Below are 19,607 nucleotides of genomic sequence, written 5' to 3' on the forward strand. Positions count from 1 at the left end.
ACCCTTAACCAATCTCCTCACCAAACTGGACTTTGGAGAATTCCGGAGACAACCAACATGCCATGCACGGAAATGCGCCTCAGAAACCCGCCGAGACCAAGGCCAGGCCCACGCCTGCTGGCAGGTGCCAACCTGAGAGCCGCGCGGGCGGGCGGGTGGACGGGTGAGCGGATGCTCGGCCGGGCGCCTGGGTCTAGCAAGCAAGCCTCCCGTAATCTCCCGAGGCCGTCAGGGCGTCGCTGCTTCCTTGGCAGAATACCGCATCCCTTTTGCCAGCACAGAAGGCGCTTTCGGTGGCAGCACCGCAGACCTTGACGCTGTTTTACCGCAGAAACGGCAGTCGGACACCGGTTATCACAGCCCGTGCCGGGGGGGACCAGGGCCGCTCACCACCCCGTGTTCTGGGATGAAGCACTGGAAGGGCCTTTGTCCTGTGAGTCACCGATTCAATAAGGAGAAGGCCGGTTCCCGCAGCCACACTGAGCGCAGGCCCGGAGCCCCCGTCTCACGTCCGCAGTTCTGCTCAGCACGATCGGCTCCTCCAGTCTCGGCTCCTCCAGTCCCGGCTCCGAGCGGCAGACGCGCAGACTGAGGCAAGTGCGGGGAAGCGGACAGTTTTCCTCTGAGGATGACGGGTCCACCTCCCTAAGACAGGGAAGAGCCTCGCTTTGGTTAGAAGATCAGCTCTCCTCCCATTCCCTGAGCAGATCAGTTCCCAGCAACAAGCATTTACTCCACCCACAGAGAGCACCGCAGCAAGAATGTGAAGCCAGATCTTAACCTTTTGCACTCGGATGTCGAGTGTGACTCGACGTGGTTAGCATTAGAGTAAAGGAATCGAGAAAAAAGCGAGCGAGTGCAAAGGGTTAAGGTTTCTCTCCAGTGGGCTTTTTATTTTATTAGTTTAAAGTACTGTTTATTGATTTTTAGAGCGAGAGAGAAATATCGTGTGAGAGTGATACATGCGGCCTCCTGCTCGCCCCCCACTGGGGATCAAGCCACAACCCGGGCACTTGGCCTGACTGGAAATCGAACGGGACGCCGCCCAACCAACTGAGCCACACCGGATGGGCGGCTTTTTTTTTTAATTCACCATTAAACAGGCACCTGATCTGCCTGGTATTACACCTACGCGACCTCTGTGGCTGGCCTGGTGCCAGCAGCACTACCAGGTCAAGGGACCCCAAGAGGAGGTCCCAGCCAGAACCAAAGCAACAGGTATAAGCGGCGAGAACTGGAAAAGGTCACAGAGCAAAGAAGCAATGCATCCTGGAGAGACTCAAGGAGAGAGAGAAGGCCCTCGCTCCGTGGCTAACCAGCGGACACTTACAAAGAGGACACGCTGCCCTAACCGGTTTGGCTCAGTGGATAGAGCGTCGGCCTGCGGACTAAAAGGTCCCAGGTTCGATTCCGGTCAAGGGCATGTACCTTGGTTGCGGGCACATCCCCAGTAGGAGGTGTGCAGGAGGCAGCTGATCGATGTTTCTCTCTCATCGATGTTTCTAACTCTCTATCCCTCTCCCTTCCTCTCTGTAAAAAAAATCAATGAAATATATTTAAAAACAAAACAAAACAAAAACAAAGAGGACACACTGCTCAGACAGGTGCTAGCCTCCGCCAACAGCGAGGACCCGGCCCGTGCCGAGCTCAGCCTGGAGAGGGGACAGACCAAACTAGCAGGCCCACAGGCGGGGAGTTCTACCGCGATCTGCTCTGATGTGGCCGCCACACACAGACACACGCTCAGGGTCCCGGCCCCGAGAAGCCCGCTGGCACCCAGGGGACCTGCACGCAGGCCGGCGGCAGGGTGCCAGTCGGTCAGACCCCACCAGATGACAGAGGCACCCGCACCGAGCAGGAGGAACCGAGGACTCACGAAGTACGTGGTGTGTGCGAGCCGTACTGAGAACGTACAGGCTACTCCCGGCCAGTTGCAGAATTATGAAGTATCGGGGCTGAGAGGACCCCCTTCTAGAGACGACTGAACAGACACCCAGCCAGAAACTGGCACAGTGAGGCTGGAGCCCAGGTGCCTAAGCCAGTGGCCGCACAGAGGGGGACTGAAACACAGCGCTGACGCTACAACGTGAGGGACAGTGACTAACAGGCCCTTCACAAGGTTTCCAGTTTCCCGTTTTCAGCAAAATTAAAGGAGCCAGGGGCAAGCTGGCTACTCCACAAAATACATCCGGTCCCGCCTGGCCGGTGTGGCTCAACGGTTGAGGGTCAGTTGGCCCAGGCACCAAGAGGTCTCTGGTACGATTGACAGTCAGGGCACATGCCCGGGTTGCGGCTCGATCCCCAGTGGGGGCGTGCAGGAGGCAGCCGATGGATTATGTATCAATGATGTTTCTCTCTCATTGTTGTTTCTATCTCTATTCCTTTCTCTTCCTCTCTTTGTAAAATCAGTAATAAAAATTTATAAAAACACAACGCGATCCGGGTGAGGCCGCGACCCTGGGTCTGGATGAGGCTGGGTCCCGGGCCCGGGTGAGGCCGCGCGCCCCTGGGCCCTGGTGAGGCCGTGAGCCCCTGGGTCAGGGTGAGGCCACGCGCCCCGGGGCCCGGGTGATGCTGGGTCCCAGGTCTGGGTGAGGCCACGCACCCCTGGGTCCGGGCGAGACCAAACCAGAGGGAGTTGGACATGCATTACCACCATTTATCCACCATCCAGAGCTGAAAAGTCAGTGCCGACATGTACACATAAGGAACTGGTGGACATTGAAATTGGGTCTCAAAAGAACTGTTGGTCCAGAAAGAAACTCACTACAGAATGATTCATTTGCCTGTCAGCATAACTATTATTGCTCGTCTCACATTCGGTTCTTATAAGTATATTTCTAGTAACACATGATCTCACTCATCTAGGGGAAATGATGAACAACATAGACTGATGAACAAGAACAGACCCAGAAACAAGGAGGCATCGATCGGACTATCGGGCCTCAGATGGAGGGTAGGGGAGGGTGGGGGTAGGGGGGAGAGATCAACCAAAGGACTTGTGTGCATGCATACGAGCCTAACCAATGGTTAAGGACAACAGGGGGGTGGGGGCATGCTAGGGAGGGGTGTGGGATGGGAATGGGGGGACGAGGACAAATATGTGACACCTTAATCAATAAAGAAATAAAAAAATAAGTAAATTAAAATTAAAATTAAAAACAAAAACAAAACACAACGTGAAAGGTGAAACGGAGCGACTGATGCGACAGAGGCCGTCCACTGCCCCCTGCCTGTAGGTTTCTCTCGACACAAACAAACGACCTTAGTCCACCTCTCACGTTGAATGACTTATCAGAAAGCACCTAGCTTCGGCTAATTTACGCTAACACCACAGTGATGTATTCAAAAGAGCTGAACACTGGAGGCTCAGGAGAACAGGAAACCAGCCACCCAGTGCACAGACTCTGCACAAGGCAGGCAGGCTGATCCGAGGACCGTCAGCATCCAAGTGAGTGAAACTAACACTGTGGGGGACGTGACCTTGAAACAGGGTATCCAGGCGAAAAAAGAAAAATGAACTTTTCTGATTCAAGTGAGAGCTTATTCATCAATGTTTAAACGGGTGACAATGAGTGAAATTATTACAGTGCTCAGAGCCTACCAGGTCCATTGAAAAGAATGGAAATTATTATTGTAAAATGTTAATGTTTACAATATATCAAAAATCACGTAGTTTGCAACTCTTTACTCAGGATGAAAAAAATTGATGTCAAAATGTGCGACAGAAACAAGAAAAATAAAATAAAAATAAGAGAACAAAAATGTGCGATAAGATAAAGCATTTTCCCAACCAAAAGTTTCTTTGCATCTTATGGTTACCAACTTGTTTGAAGACCACAGTCCAGAACCACGGTGGCACGCTAGCACCCAGCCTACCACAAGCGCTCCGTCCAGAGAGGCCACCGGCCTGACCCTCCGCTGCGGGGCGGGCACCTAGCACCACCCGCAGGCCCTGGCTGCCAGGTGGGCAGGCGCACACAGACCGACCGCCAAGCCCGACCAAGCCGCCCTTCAGCCCAGGGCAGCAAACAGCCAAAGGCAGACAGACAGACAGCGGACTGAAAGCCATCAGCCCAGCCCTGCTTCACCCCACAGAATTCCCACGCTTCCACCACAGACATACAGGCAAAGTTCTTATAAAAGCCCCACAGTGCCCTGGCCGGTGTTGCTCAGTGGTTGAGTCTCGACCCATAAACCAGGAGATCATGGTTCAATTCTTGGTCAGGACACATGCCCGGGTTCTGGGCTCGATCCCCAGTGGGAGGCGTGCAGAAGGATCGATGATTCTCTCTCGTCAATGATGTTTCTCTCCCTCCCTCTCTGGTCCTCTCTGAAATCAATAAAAACATTTAAAAAAAAAGAAAAAAAGCCCTACAGTAACATGCCACAAGTCACCCGAAGGGCGGGTGACGGCTCTTCCACCACGAATACTGTGAAGTAGGTGTGGGGACGCCCAGGACAGCAAGAGCAGGTGTGGCCCCCGTCCTGCAGGCTGTGGTCGAGGGGCCGCCGTCACCCCGAGAGGACGAAGGTCCTCCAGGAAGCACGAGGTCACAGAGTCTTGACACTTTTCCTGCGGTTTCCTGGGGAGCAGCGTGTGAAAACAAATGCTTTAAAACAAACAGAAACGATCCTATAGGAAGGTCCTTTCTAACCGCCGGAGTCAGCGCAATCACCACTCGGAATCCTCGAAGCCGTGCAGTTCACGTCGGAGCCGATGCAGAACCCAGCGGCTGCTTCCAGGGCCCGAGCCCCGTGCTGCTAGGACTCCGCACGCTGTCGGCTAATGGTGCGGAACAGCCTGCCGACGGCCCTTTCCGGCTGTGCGTGCGCGGGCTTCCTCTGGGGAGCGGGCACGTTAGACGGACTCCCCTGCGCGTGCACTGAACGCTGCCTAGGACTTTTTAGCAACACCTGACACTGTTAACACCTTGATTCTGTCTGAGAAAATGCTGTCTTTTCCTTTTTATTTTCATGGACACTTTGCCGCTACTTGTTCATTTGGAAATATTTTACTTTGAAAAATAAAGTTCTGACTTGCTGTTGTATGTAGGATTGAAAGAAAATATGTATTAAAATTACTTTTTAATCCTCACCTGAGATTATGTTTTTATTGATTTTAGAGAGAGAGGAAGGGGGAGGGAGAGAGACAGACAGACACCGTACGCGCCCCAACCAGGGATCGAACTGGCAACCTAGATCGTGCCCTGACCGGGCGGGAATCAAACCCACACAACCTTTTGGTGTACAGGACGACACTCCAACCCAGTCACCAGGGCAGGGCTACATGTATAAAAATTAAATGATCAATTTATCCACTACAAAGATACTTGAAAATGTTGCCACTGTTAAGCAACTTTGTTGCGCCTATAAAACTCGCAAACAGAAACTTGTAAGAATTTGCAAAACATTCCAAATGAGGGTTTCAGTGGGTTTTGAATATATTACGTAAAAAACTACAAATGAAGCACCTTAATTTACAAAAACAATTGATGGACAACAGGGAAGATGAACATTTTCTGGCTCATTTTTGACAAAAGCCACTGCCATCCTTGTGGGTGGCCCCATCGTGGGGTGTAGCCCTGCAAACGATGAGCTTCTTGTACTTGGATCTGTTCAGAGGACTTTTCCAAACCTGATGGTCATTAAATCAAGAGTCAAAAGACTAACATAGAACCAAACCCTCAGCCTTGCATTATCCCCAAGGCGATTATCACCAATATCATCCAAGGTCCATAAACCCCGTGTATAAAACAAGATTTTTAAAAATAAAACGTTCTTACCGGACAGAGTCGGACCTGCATTACCACCATTTGTCCACCATCCAGAACTGAAATATCATTGCTGACATGTACACATAAGGAACTGTTGGACATTGAAATTGGGTCTCAAAAGAACTGTTGGCCCAGAAAGAAACTCACTACACACTGATTCATTTGCCTGTCACCATAACCATTATTGCTTGTCTCATTTTCGGTTCTTATAAGTGTATTTCTAATAGCACATGATCTCACTCATCTAGGGGAAATGATGAACAACATAGACTGATGAACAAGAACAGACCCAGAAACAAGGAGGCATGGATCAGACTGTCGGGCCTCAGGGGGAGGGTAGGAAAGGGTGGGGGTAAAGGGGGAGATCAACCAAAGGACTTGCGTGCAGGCATATGAGCCTAACCGGCGGTTAAGGACAACAGGGGGGTGGGGGCATGTGTGGGGAGGGGTGTAGGATGGAATGGGGGGACGAGGACAAATATGTGATACCTTAATCAATAAAGAAATTTAAAAAAATAAATAAATAAAAATTTAAAAAAAATATATAAAATGTGTTTTAGTCACAAATAAAAAATAATTTTGTAAGAATCAAAGGGTTGCCCCGGCCGGTGTGGCTCACTGGTTGGGAGGTTGTCTGTTCAATTCCCGGTCAAAGGCACATGCCCGGGTTGCAGGCTGGATCCCCAGAAGGGGCGTGCAGGAGGCAGCCAATCGATGTTGCACTCTCACATAGATGTCTCTCTCCCTCTCCTTTCCTCTCTGTCTTAAAAAAAAAAAATCAATAAACTATTAGCAAGAATACACCCTCCAACCTATTTTACTGATCGAAAAAATTGAGACCCACCCTGGCTGGGTAGCTCAGTTGGTTAGTGCATCGTCCTGATTCGCTAAGGTCATGGGCACATACAAGAAGCGACCAATGCGTGCATAAATAAATGGAACAGCAAATCGATGTCTCAAAATCAATAACTAAAAAAAAAAAATTTTTTTTTAATTAAGATTCATCATGAACAACATAAACTGATGAACAAAAATAGAACCAGAGGTAGCGGAGATCCGGACCCCGGCAGGAGCCAGGATGGCGGCTAAGCGTAAGACTAAGTTGTCCAAGAATTTGCTGTGCATGACGTTCATGCAAAGGGGACATGACTCAGAAACCAAGAGACAACTAGAAGAGGAAGAAAAGAAAATCATTAGTGAAGACACTGGTATTTGGATTTACCAGAGCTTAACGAGAAAGAGTTTCATAACAGAAGAGCGGAGTTTCTCGTTATGTGCAGATCTTCTCTATGGAAGAATGTCGCTCAGAGGACTTAATCCTGAGGCTGAGAAATTAATGCTTCAGATGAATGCTAAGAACAAAGGAGAAGAAGTTGAAGATGAAACAGTGATGTGCCAGGTGAAGAAACGGCTAGAAGATAGGAGACCTTGGTGGGGACAATGGGGGAAAAGTTTGCCAAGAAGAGACGGTGCCAATTATGAAGATGAAAATGGAGACATAAAACCAATTAAAGCAAAGATGTTCTTAAAGCCCCAAGATTAAAATGTATGCCTTAAGATATGGCTCAGAGATGCCTTAAGAGAGTTAACATATTTTGGAACTCATTCCAATGGTTTCTCTATAGTTATCAATATTGTAATGTTTATTTGTAAAGAAATGTATAATTTTGAAAACATGCTGTTTTTGAAACAGATATATGATGGATGTTATACATCCTATGGTATTCATCAAGAGTGGATTTTCAGCCCTTGATCTTCAAATGTACAAAGGCAATGTTTGCTTCCTAAAAATTTTTTTACTCCAGATTTTTTTTTAAATATATATTTTCAATTGCTGACCTTAAATTGACACATAACTTAATAATAGTGTTTAGGCCTAGCTGGTTTGGCACAATGGATAGAGCGTCGGCCTGCAGACTAAAGGGTCCCCAGGTTCGATTCCGGCCAAAGGCACATGCCTGGGTTGCGGGCTCAGTCCCCAGTAGGGGGTGTGCAGGAGGCAGCCAATCAATGATTCTCTCTCATCATTGATGTTTCTATCTCTCTCTCCCTCTCCCGTCTTCTCTAAAATCAATAAAATATATATTTTTTAAAAATAATAGTGTTTAAATTGTCCTTATGTTTGCATTTTACTTAAAATTATTAACAATGTTAAGTCATTTCATGCATTTTGGAATCAAATGTCGTGAGAATTTATTCTTTGTAAATTCATCAAGAACAAACATGCCTCTCTGGCCTAAAATATTTGCATGCAACCAAGTCAGTTTGTGGAATTAAGCGGTTTTGTTTAAAGCTTTTAATTAATAAGAAAAAAATAATAATGTTCTGTAATAAACATCGGTTTTCATAAAAAAAAAAAAAAATAGAACCAGAGACACAGAAGCATCAAACAGACTGTCCAACCTCTGAGGGAAGGCAGGGGTGAGGGGGTAAGAGATCCACCAGAGCACGTGTATGCGTGCACATGAGCATAACCAATGGAGTAGGGGGGTGAGGGCATGTGCTGGGGGTGGGAGCGGCCAGAGAGGTCAAAGGGGGGGGGGGGGGGAGGAGACTCATGTAATACTTTAAACAATAAAGAATTTAAATTTAAAAAAAACTAAGACTCATCTCTAAAAGGCCTTGGCGATCGTGAGCAGTCCCACCAGCACCGCCTCAGAGCCCATTGGCAAAAAGGCCATCAGCAGTGAACTCCCCAACGATCTGTCTCCATCCCAGGATCTCATAAAAGCCCAATTACACCAGGTGCCAACATCGGGCCGAAGCAAACACTGGGCCCTGAGTGGAGCCAGGTGAGCACAGCGAGGGTCGGGAACCGCAGGGAGACCCGCTGGGTGGGGCCAGCACAGCAAGAAAGGCGGCTGGTGGTCCTCAGCCCACCGGCTCCGTCAGCTGCTGATGCAGCGAACCAGGCCATTCCAGGCCCAGCAAACAGCTAGTGGAAGATCCTTGGGCAGGGGGACAGTGTGGCGTGCCCGGCAGGGGGTGTGGCTGGCACAGAGCCCGGGGACCCGGGGAGAGTGGCGGGGCCACGCAAACCTGGGCTTGATGGCCTGGGCAATGGTGGGCACGGTGCCAGCGGAGGAAACAGAAGGCCCAGCCCACTCCTGGTCCTGGGAGCCCCTGATAGGAGGGTGTGAGCTGAGTGGTCTGGCCAGATGGGTGGCAGCTGAGTCCCAGGAACAGGGCTGTGGGAGCCGCGGCCGCACATCTGGAGCAGGATGTCCCAGAGCAGATGCCTCCCAAGCAGATCCCCCAAGGCAGATGCTGACTACGGGGAAGCTGAGCTGACAGCCCACAGCTCAGAGGGGACAGAGGGACTGCACTGTCCCCCTTTGATCTGTATTACTCACCGCCAGACCAACCTCCCTGAAAACACCTCTGAGGACTGGTCGCTGCTTGTGGAGAAAGCTCAGTGAAGGAAAAATCGTGATTCTACTCCAAGTTCTAAAACATTCTCTGAGCCTTATCTTCCAATGTCACCCATCAACAGCGAGGACCCCGGGCCGACTTCAAAAGGAAGAGACAGGCAAATGCCTTTGTAACACACCGGCTCGATGGTGAATGTGGCTCAAACACGGGCTGAGCCCTCCCCTCTTCTTTCCTTATGTCCCGCTTCCCCTGGACACACAGAACACGGCATCCACACGAGCACCCCTTCAGCAAGGACCCGAACATCAGTGATGAGAGAATCGTTGATGGGCTGCCACCTGGCATATGCCTTTGACTGGAATTGAACCTGGGACCCTTCAGTCCACAGGCTGATGCTCTATCCATTGAGGCAAACTAGCTAGGGCAGTGGTTGGCAAACTCATTAGTCAACAGAGCCAAATATCAACAGGACAACGATTGAAATTTCTTATGAGAGCCAAATTTTTTAAACTTAAACTTCTCCTAACGCCACTTCTTCAAAATAGACTCGCCCAGGCCGTGGTGTTTTGTGGAAGAGCCACACTCAAGGGGCCAAAGAGCCGCATGTGGCTCGCGAGCCGCAGTTTGTCAACCACGGAGCTAGGGCGACACTCAGAACTTTCTGCCACAGTATAGCAAGTCCCTTTAGTAAAAGGCAAAATGGGGGAAATCTATGGAAGCATTAGACAAAAAATGGTTCTGTGAAGGAAACAGATAACAAAGTTCCCCAGAGGAAGTGTTCACAGCGCTGAGGCCTGAAAGGCTTCGGAGTCCTTCCAAAGAGGGGTCCGTGCGCCAGAGCTGGACGCAGCTCCCACAGGCCTGTGTGCCGCTGGGCGCGGGGAGGCGAGATGGGAAAATAAAGTCTGGGAGCACATTTGGGGGCCAGGGGATATGCGCTGTGCTGGTTTGCTCTGTAGTCCAGGCCAAGGGGAGTCATAAAGGTTTCCAGGAAGCCTGGTGACAGCAGGACCTGAGCCCAGGAAGACCCTCGGTGGACCACGCTGGCCAGACCGTGAAGTCACCAGGGCAACGGCAGCAAAGATGAACAGGAGAGCCTTAGCAGGTTTGGCTCAGTGGATAGAGCGTCGGCCTGTGGACTGAAGGGTCCCGGGTTCGATTCAGGTCAAGGGCACATGCCCAGGTTGCAGACTTGATCCCCAGTAGGGGGCATGCAGGAGGCAGCCAATCCATGATTCTCTCTCTCTCATCATTGATGTTTCTATCTCCCTCTCCCTCTCTGAAATCAATAAAAATATATATTTTTTAAAATGAACAGGAAAGGAGATACAGGCAAAGAAATCTGATTTAGCCCTAGCTGGTTTGGCTCAGTGGATAGAGCGTCGGCCTGTGAACTGAAAGGTCCCAGGTTCGATTCCGGTCAAGGGCACGTGCCTGGGTTGTGGGCTCGATCCCCAGTGGGGGACTTGCAGGAAGCAGCCAATCCATGATTCTCTCTCATCATGGATGTTTCTATCTCTCTCCTTCTCCCTTCCTCTCTGAAATCAATAAAAATATTTTAAAAAAAAAAGAAATCTGATTTAAACTATTTTTTATTTATTTGTTTCCCTTCCAATGTTACTTCTTGCTCTCTCCAGACCGCTCCCTCAGGGAGAGGAACAAGAATCTGATTTTTCACATGGATCAGACTTTCTCAACCCTCAATTTTAACATGCGATTCCCACAGTGATGGGCCACGTCAGCCTAGCAAAGCTTCCTCGAAAGTTCTACTTCTTTATTTACAAAGCAAACTAGGAAGTGTGATCTGTGGAGCGGCACTCAATATTTTTGCCTTCTCCAAACCAAAATAATGTAGTCTGAGATAAAATACTCATGCCCAGGGCAGCCACAATATCGAGACACATTAAGAGCCCTAGAGAGATGGCCGGGGAGTTGGTTTTCCTATGGGGGGAGGAGGGAGAACAGTTGCATTTCCACATTTCCACTTCCAGCCCAGCCAACCTCGGAAACCAGCCTGCAGCCTCTCCAAAAGCCGAGCCCATTCTTCTGAAACAAGATGGGGCAGCAGGGGCCAGCAGCACCGGGCGCCCTGGCTGGGCCACCACATACAGACCTGAGCACACTGTTTCCATCTCCAAGTGATCAACCAAGTGCTGGGCTCCAGAGGCTCTGAGCTGCCTTCCACCTCTCAAGGTGACATTTAAAAATACATTTTTATTGATTTTAGAGAGGAAGGGAGAGGGATAGAAACATCAATGATGAGAATCACTGGCTGCCTCCTGCACACCCCCTACTGGGGATCGAGCCTGCAACCCGGGCACGTGCCTGACTGGGAATCATACTGTGACCTCCTGGTTCATAGGTCGATGCTCAATCCCTGAGCCACATTTTTCAACATTGATTTTAGAGAAAGGAAGGGAGAGGGAAAAACACACACACTTCGATTTTTTGTTCCACTCATTTATGCGTTCATTGGTCGATTCTTGTATGTGCCCTAACCAGGGATCAAACCCACAACCTTGGCCTATCGGGCACCGTGCTCTAACCAACTGATCTACCCAGCCAGGGCTCAAGTTGTCATTTCTTTTTTAATATTTTTATTGATTTCAGAGAGGAAGGGAGAGGGAGAGAGAAATAGAAACATCAATGTTGAGAATCATTGATCGACTGCCTCCTGCACGCCCCCTACTGGGGATTGAGCCTGCAACCCGGGCACGTGTCCTTGACTGGATTCAAACCCAGGACCCTTCAGTACAAAGGCCAACACTCTATCCACTGAGCCAAACCTGCTAGGGCTCAAGTTGTCATTTCTGATGATGCTCTTAGGCCGTCTTCTCCCAAATTCCTTTAACAGGCTCATCTGTAACAAAATACCCCGGGGGGGTGGAGTATCAACCTTGCTTCCAGACCCCCCAGCACTACAATGCTCAGGCCCGAGACTTCTAAAAATGGTCCAGTTTGTTGATGTTGACCAAGATTGGTAAAGAAAAGAAAACTGAGCCTCAGCCGGTTTGGCTCAGTGGACAGAGCATCAGTCTGCAGACGAAAGGGTCCCGGATTCAATTCTGGTAAAGGGCACGTAGCTTGGTTGCAGGCTGTGCAACCAGCCAATGGATGTGTGTTTCTCTCACATCGATGTTTCTCTCTGTCTTCCCCTCTCTCTTCCACTCTCTAAAAATCAATGGAAAAATATCTTCGGGTGAGGATTTTTAAAAAAGAGAAAATTGGAATTCATTGAAGGAAAGGCAGTAAGGACTGTAATTAAAGTATACCTACAACATGGGGGCTACAATATGGAATCTGAGAAGTCCAATGCTCCTTTGGACTTTTTAAAAAAAAATTATTAAACAATGACAAAGTACTTATCAATGCCAAAAAATGTAAACAGGCTATGAAAACAGACCCTTTTTGAGAGTTTCTACAATTGGAATTGGGGACAGCGGGTACCCACCGCCCCCCAATGGCTCTCGGCTCCCTCCCACTTGACAGTTTGCCTTCTTAGACCATCAACTGCGAAAGGTGACGACTGAGAAACACAGGAGAATGGAGTCATTTCACGTCCTAGGACCTGTTTCCACCTCTGTAGGGGCTGAATTATTTAGAGGATTACCAAGGTCATTTTGCTTCTAAAAGCTGCACCCCTCCCTCCTCCCCCAAGAGGACTGGCCTCAGGTTAGCACCCAGGCCCAACTATAGGGCAGGCACCAAGCTGGGCACCCCGGGAACGCGCCCAAGAACCGGAAAAAAGGTCCCAGGAACAGGAATGAGCTACGGAAAAACAATTCTAAGAACGGGTCAAGCTTCCCGAAAGAGCGGGAATCCTGGTTTGGCTTTGAATTACCAGTAAGAGTGCTACACTAGCAACGAAGAGGGAAAATGGTTCTTAGGAAATGCACTCAGGCGGCGGCAAACGCAGCATCAACTTCAGGGACCCCAAGCGGGCAGATGCCTGGCCCCGGGAGCTGGGGACCAGGCCAACGTCACCGGGAAGGAAGCCCCCAGGCCAGAGGCCGCGTCTGGCCCCGACCCGGAGGGAAAACGTGGAACCAAAATGGAGGGGCCCCGGCGAGTGGCTCCGGGACGGCAGCCGCGTGGTGGCTTCTCATGGCGCCGGCCGCTCCCAGCTCGCTCCGCCCGGCACCTCGGGCCGGCGCCCCGGGGGAGCCCTCTCCGAGCCAGGTTGGACGGAGGTGGCGGAACGGCATGGGCAGCCGCCGCCTCACAGGCAGCTCGGGGCGTAAAGAAAGGAACCTCTGGGAGGACGCCGCCCTCGCCCACCGGCAGCAGCAGCCCGGGGTCAGGGGAAAGCGTTCCCGGTCTCGCCCCGCAGGGAGCACAAAGAAAGGGGGCTCCCGCGGACACGGCCCCTCTCCGAGGGTCCCAGCGCGCACGCCGCAGGCAGCGGAGCGTGGCGCCAATGAACTTTCCGTGGAAGCCGGCCACGTCTCCTCTGCAGCCACAAAGGGAAGCCCCGTCTGTTGCCATCGCACTGATGCCGCCGCATCTTTGTGGCTCTCAGGACTTTACCCGGAAAGCCCTGCAATCCCAGCCCGAGCCGGGCTCCCTTCCCGGGACGCGCCCCGCGCGCTCGCAGCCTCCGGTCGGGTCCCGATCGCTCCGCCGTCGGCACCGGGCTGCGCGGCTGGGCGCGTGTCCCCGCGAGGCCAGGAAAGGGATGCACTGGGGGCTCGTTGGGGACCCCACTCCGAGCCCTCTCCCCAACAGCGAGCGGACTTGCAAAACAATAAGCATCCGCCGCCGCCGCCCCTCCCCCACAGGACCCGGGCCACGAGTGAGCGGCGCCGGGAAAAAAGACCCCGCGGGGGTGGCCGGCACCCCGAGTCTTCGACCACCCGGTACCCGCCCGCCACCCCGCCGCACCCCGAGTCCGCGCTGGAGCGCCGCCAGCAGCGAGGCGCGCGGGCCACGCGGCGGCTGCAGCAGCTGACACGGCCCGCGGCCGCTGCCCACGGGCGCCGCGCCGGCCCGGGCGGCAGAAGCGCGGACCCACGTACCTTGCCGCTGGCCGTGCCCCCGCTGACGCCGATCAGGAAGGGCTCGCCGCCGTTGGGCTGCTGGTTCTGTAGGGTCTGCTCGCTGTCCCCGGCCATGACTCGCGCCGCCCCTCCTCCGCGGCCTGTGCGCGCGGACGCACGCGCCCTCGCTCCCGGCCCGCCCGCCGCGCCCGGCTCCCTCCGCCCCGCCGCCGCCGCCGCCGCCGCCCGGGAGGCCGCCGCCGCCAGCCGCTCGGATCCGGTGTGGGCTGCGGTCCCGGAGGAGCGAGCGCCTGCCTGTGCGCACGCGGCGGCCCTTACATCCCCGGGGCGGGCAGCGTGATGCCGCTGCTCCAATCCGGCGGGCGACGCGCTGCGATTCGCCCAGGCGGCGGCGGCGGGCGTCTGGCCCAGCCCCCGCCCTGCCCTCGGCCGGCCGCCGCCCGCGGGCGCGGGAGGGTGCGAGCCGACCGCCTTCCCGTCCCGGCGGTTAACCCTTCCCGGCGACCTTGGGCTTTAATTAGAGATGCCGCCACCTCTTTCCAAAAGGATAAAAGGCTGAAAGGGCGGGTCAGGTCCTGGAGGGCGCGCCCAGGTTTAGGAGCAAAATGAGAACAAGCTTGGAAAATTAAGATGAAACAAAGAGTTAATGTCATTTTACCCAGGCTGAAAACGCGCTTTCCGAAAATTAGAATGTTTGCCCCTCCCGTTGGCCAAAGTAATGTCAGCCCCTGGTGTGAAACATTTCCTCTTGGAAACCCCCAAACACCATCCTCCTCCACCAGCGACTCCATGGAGAAGGGGTAATTTGAGGGGCACTCTCCCTCCTAACGGCAGCGCCCTTTCAAACCGCAGTTTGAAACCCGAAGTTCCTGCGGAGTCAGGGGTAGTGCGAACATGCCCTGTGGACGATTAATAGCTTTAACTGAACTGTTTTTCCAGAGACGGGCCTCCGGGCGAGAAAGGCAGTGTCTGCCTTGGACTCCGCCGCCGCCTGCACCCCCGGAGCCAGATCTCTGCATTTGGGAGCAGTCAGGCTCCAGCCTCAGTGATCTGCTAGATGGGAGCAGTGATGGCAGGCACAGCCCAGGAGTGCTGTGAGCTGCAAATGAGTTGTTATATTGGCAGTTCTGACAACAGTGCCTGGCACAGTCTCCAGCGGTCGCCAACCGGTGGTCCACAGACCACTGGTGGTCCCTGAGGTCCGAAAGGTTGGCAAACGCTGACTCTAGACCATATTGTAAGTGTGTGAAGAGAAAAAGGCTGAAACTTGTTAACATAAAGACATCCAAACATGTAAAGAATTTTTGTGAGTTTATTTGAGCCAAACTGTGGACAACTGCCAGGAAGCAGAACCTCAATGGATTGAGATAATGCTCCAGAAAATGGCGGTTCTTTTTCATCTATTTTGTAGATTAGGGAGGCAGAAGAAAGCAAAGCGGGGGAAACCCCTGGGATTGGATAAGAAGTAAAAGACACATGCTTAGGTGGGTGCAGGATAGTTAACAGTCAACAATCTATATATATATATATATATATATATATATATATATATATATATATATATATATAAAAGCCAAGTGACCAGAACAACCAGTCGCTATGATGCGCACTGTGGTCCCAACCTCCGGTGGCCCCTCCCCCTCACCAGCCCAGCCCAATTGGCCCCATGGGGTGGGCCGGCCGGACCCAACCCCTGCACGAATTTGTGCACTGGGCCTCTGCTAACATGATAACAATGACAATGAAGGAATTTGTGGTCTCTGTCTGATGCCCAGCACATTAGGTTGTGCCTGGAGAGGTCCGAAAAAGGGAAGTTACAAGTTACCCAGACATTTCAAGGCTATGTTATCACAGGTGCAAAAAGACACATAGGTTCAGTTAAGGTAAAGGTTGACCTTTTCAATGCCTAGGATGTAACTAACCACCATAACTGCTTTTAGTTAAAGTTTAATTTCAGACCATTCTTTGTGGTGACTTTAGGTCTCTGCATTTGCAAGACCGCCATGCAGGCCTTCCCTGAGCTTGTCAGGTCAGCATGTGGCTCCCCCCCCCACACACACAAACTGAGAAGGGAACTTTTGTTGGGGCTGCGGGGACAGCCTAGACCAGTGGTCGGCAAACTGCGGCTCGGGAGCCACATGCGGCTCGTGAGCCGCGGTTTGCCGCTCTGTTGACTAATGAGTTTGCTGACCACTGGCCTAGACAAGTAATTTCCAGCCTCTGCCCCAGTGATTCTGGGATCGAATCAATGAGATGATAGGGTCCTACAATCTAAGAGGATGCTTAAATAGTACATTTCCTTAAATTCAGGAACATGTTGGGGGGGGGGGGAAATACTAAAGAAAATCAAGAGTATTAGAAAACATAAATGTTCTTTCCATATTTGAAGTTAGCTAGAAGGAGGTGCCTTCCCAAATGGCTGTGGGGTGAGTGTGTTTGTGCTCATTTGTGAGTCAGCTTCTTCTCCCCCGTCTTTCCTCCACTAGAGATCTGACAGTCTTCAAGGACTTTTGCAGAGGTGTTTAAAGTCCAGGATCGGGCCTGTGGGAATTTTGAACTTGACTGACCCACAGCTAAGGGGATATTAAGTAGCTGAGAGAAAGAAGAGCTAGATAAAACAATGCCATGTCCTCCGTGAACTTCGCCCAAATTCCCACCTTCCTTATCATTCCTACCACTTTTCCCACAATATTTTATCTCATAAATTTTCAAACAGAGTTGGAAGAGTTTACAGTAAGTACCACCTAGATTCTCTGGTTCACATTGTACTGTGCTTGCTTTTCCACACTAGTCATCTACCCCTCCCTCTTTTGCTTTTACTAGTTTTATGTGGCTTAAACAGGCTGATACATTTCTTGCTTTTTGTTTGTTTGTATTTCATTACTATATCCTCAGCATCTTCTGGCACAAAGTAGGACCTTCATAAAAATTTCTTGAATGAATGAAGAGCCACCATGTATCATTTGTAGATTCCCAAGGGCCACTGAGCACAATGAGGGGCAAGCAGGAAGCATCCGATACATGTCACATGAATGAAGGAAGGAATAAATGAACAAATGTGGAAGAGGTAAGAGAGTACCAAGTCCAGTCCACTTCACCTCTTTGGAAGGAAAGGTGTTCCCTAGATCAGCGGTCGCCAACCGGTGGTCTGAGGGGTCTGAAAGGTTGGCGACCGCTGCCCTAGATCATATTGATGCTGCTGCGACTGTTTTCCTGGCATTCTAAGTAACTATCTACGAACTAGTTGAACCAACTCGTTAATTAAGCTAACTCATTACACGTCTCTGCACCGTTTAATAGTAATATCTGCCCTTCGTGCATGAGTTAAAATACATAGAACAAAAGCTGTCTGTATGAAGGGAAGGCCTCTAAACCTACATTCCCAGCTGTCCTCTGCACTCCGTGTTTTCCTGTGCTGCATGTTGGCTCTTTCCTGTCCCTAGGGCTGGCTTCCCCACACAGAAGCTACCCACGTCCATTTAAACTACTAAGCGCATCCCAGCGCTGGTGACCTCAACAAGGACTTTCCCATCTTTGCTCTCTAAAGCAAGGCAGGCAGCCTGCTATTCCCTGTGCTGTGTCATCCTCTCTGGGGAGCCTGGCCGCTGAATCCCAGAGCTCAAGATGTTCAAGTCACGTCTGAGCCTACCCGTAGCAATTACAATGCGGATTCTGAATTAAGTGATTCTGTTTTCTGTCCTCCTCCCCCTCCCACTAAGCGGGGAGGGCAGGAGGGGAAGGTTTTCAATAAAATCCAGAGTTCGAACAGATTCAAGGAAACACATTTTCTCGATATCTGTGATCATCTCTTATATAAGTGCAGATTTCAGCCTGATCAAGTTCTGGCCTTGTTCACACAGAGATGAGATCAGCATGAGTGTGCAGCTGCGGCTGTGGCCAAGGTAGAGACACAGCTGTTGACAGTGCCCACCTGCCCACTTCTCTCCCATGTAGCTCGAGTTACCAGCTAGACAAGGAACATTACGTGTTGCCTGAAAGTTCTCCCCCAAGGTGCTTCACACCGTGACTAATTCTTTAATTTCTTATCACATTTCCCAGCAGAAAATATGTTCTTACACCTCAGCATGTCTCTGAAGCATTTCAGTTCTCTGTATTGCCTTTCTACTTTCTGCCTTAAAAAAAAATGTATTCCCTTTCAATTACAGGTGACATTCAACATTAGTTTGTATTAGTCGGATGAACAGCATCGTGTTTAGACAGTCACAAACTTCACAAAGAGACTGCTTTGTTCCTTTTGTCAGTCAGCCTGCTCTGATCTCTGACAGACCCTCAGTGCTGCTCGGAAAGGATGACCAGGTGACATTAATGCGCTTCACACCTGGCTCTGGGGTCTTAATCGCTCTCAGGTATGGTCAGGCATGTGGTGCGTCTCCAGCATTGGCACCAGCAACATGGGGAATGCCAGTCCTTGAGCTCCACCCAAGAACCAGTGAATGGGAACTCCACAGGGCGCGGGGCGAAGGGGAGGGCGGGGGTGACAAGGCCTCCGGGTGACTCCAGAGCCCTGGAAGTTTGAGAACTACTGACCTAGTGGAGAGAAGGTAAGTTCTATGCAGAAAAGTAAGGTGTACATTTTTGCATTGAGACTAAACTTTATAACCTTTAGCAAGTTTCTTTTTCTTTGGCTAGTTTATTAATTTGTATATGCCTCAGTTTCTTCAACTGCTACATGATACCTGGTGTGTAGAGTGGTCATGGGAATATGCAGACACGTGGTCACAGAGTAGCTGTTAAATAAACATCATGTCCCTCCCCCTTCTATTTCTACCGCAGCTCTGATTTATACAGAAGCCCCACTGCATAGGGATTAGGAGTTCAAGGTAAGGATTCCTAACCCCCAAGGGCACAATAAAGTAAAAATTAAAAGATAATGTCCAGCCCTAGCCGGTTTGGCTCAGTGGATAGAGCGTCAGTCTGTGGACTGAAGGGTCCCAGGGTTCGATTCTGGTCAAGGGCACATGCCTGGGTTGCAGGCTCGATCCCCAGTGAGGGGCGTGCAGGAGGCAGCCAACCAATGATTCTCTCTCGTCATTGATGTTTCTATCTCTCTCTCCCTCTCCCTTCCTCTTTGGAATCAATAAAAATATATTTTTAAAAAATAGGTCTCAACCAGCAGGCTGGAAGGGGAAAGGAATTTTTAGGACCGGGGAACGGAAGTGGGCAAAGACACAGAAAATACAGAATTAAAATGACAAGGTCAAAGGAATTCGTAACCTACAAAACGTGACTCCAATGCAAGTGGCTCATTTTGTTGAATTCTGTCGCTACCCTGATTTGTGCACCTGCACCCTCTCCCCCACGAGACAGCAGGTGCAGGCACGCATGGACCTCCGCGTTTCCGCTGGCCCACCTTCGGAAGTCCCATGCGCCCCAAGAAGCCCTCCCAGACGTGGGCCAAGACACACACATGGTAGTTCCATGGAGGTTTTCGGCATTTCTC

The 19,607-nt window shown here is 51.0% G+C and overlaps 1 protein-coding gene, 1 long non-coding RNA gene and 1 pseudogene across 3 annotated transcripts in view; 2 read left to right on the forward strand and 1 right to left on the reverse strand.

Annotated features, from left to right (window-relative positions):
* Positions 1-14,341, reverse strand: part of UCK2 (uridine-cytidine kinase 2) — a 50,966-nt gene extending 36,625 nt beyond the window's left edge. The window contains exon 1 of the mRNA XM_079760750.1: positions 14,165-14,341. Coding sequence (XP_079616876.1) covers positions 14,165-14,260 — 96 coding nt within the window. The 5' untranslated portion in view covers positions 14,261-14,341. The remainder of the gene's footprint in view (positions 1-14,164) is intronic.
* On the forward strand, positions 555-5,787 carry LOC307093060. The gene is made up of 2 exons (XR_013812921.1): positions 555-1,354; positions 1,605-5,787. It is a non-coding gene; the product is annotated as an uncharacterized lncRNA (long non-coding RNA).
* On the forward strand, positions 6,319-9,282 carry LOC307093059 (M-phase phosphoprotein 6-like; annotated as a pseudogene). The gene has a single exon. The product of its transcript is annotated as an M-phase phosphoprotein 6-like (transcript).
* Positions 14,342-19,607: the final 5,266 nt, after the last annotated feature.

This window comes from Cnephaeus nilssonii (genome assembly GCF_951640355.1).
Source record: "Cnephaeus nilssonii genome assembly, chromosome: 21".
NCBI classification, from domain to species: Eukaryota; Metazoa; Chordata; class Mammalia; order Chiroptera; family Vespertilionidae; genus Cnephaeus; species Cnephaeus nilssonii.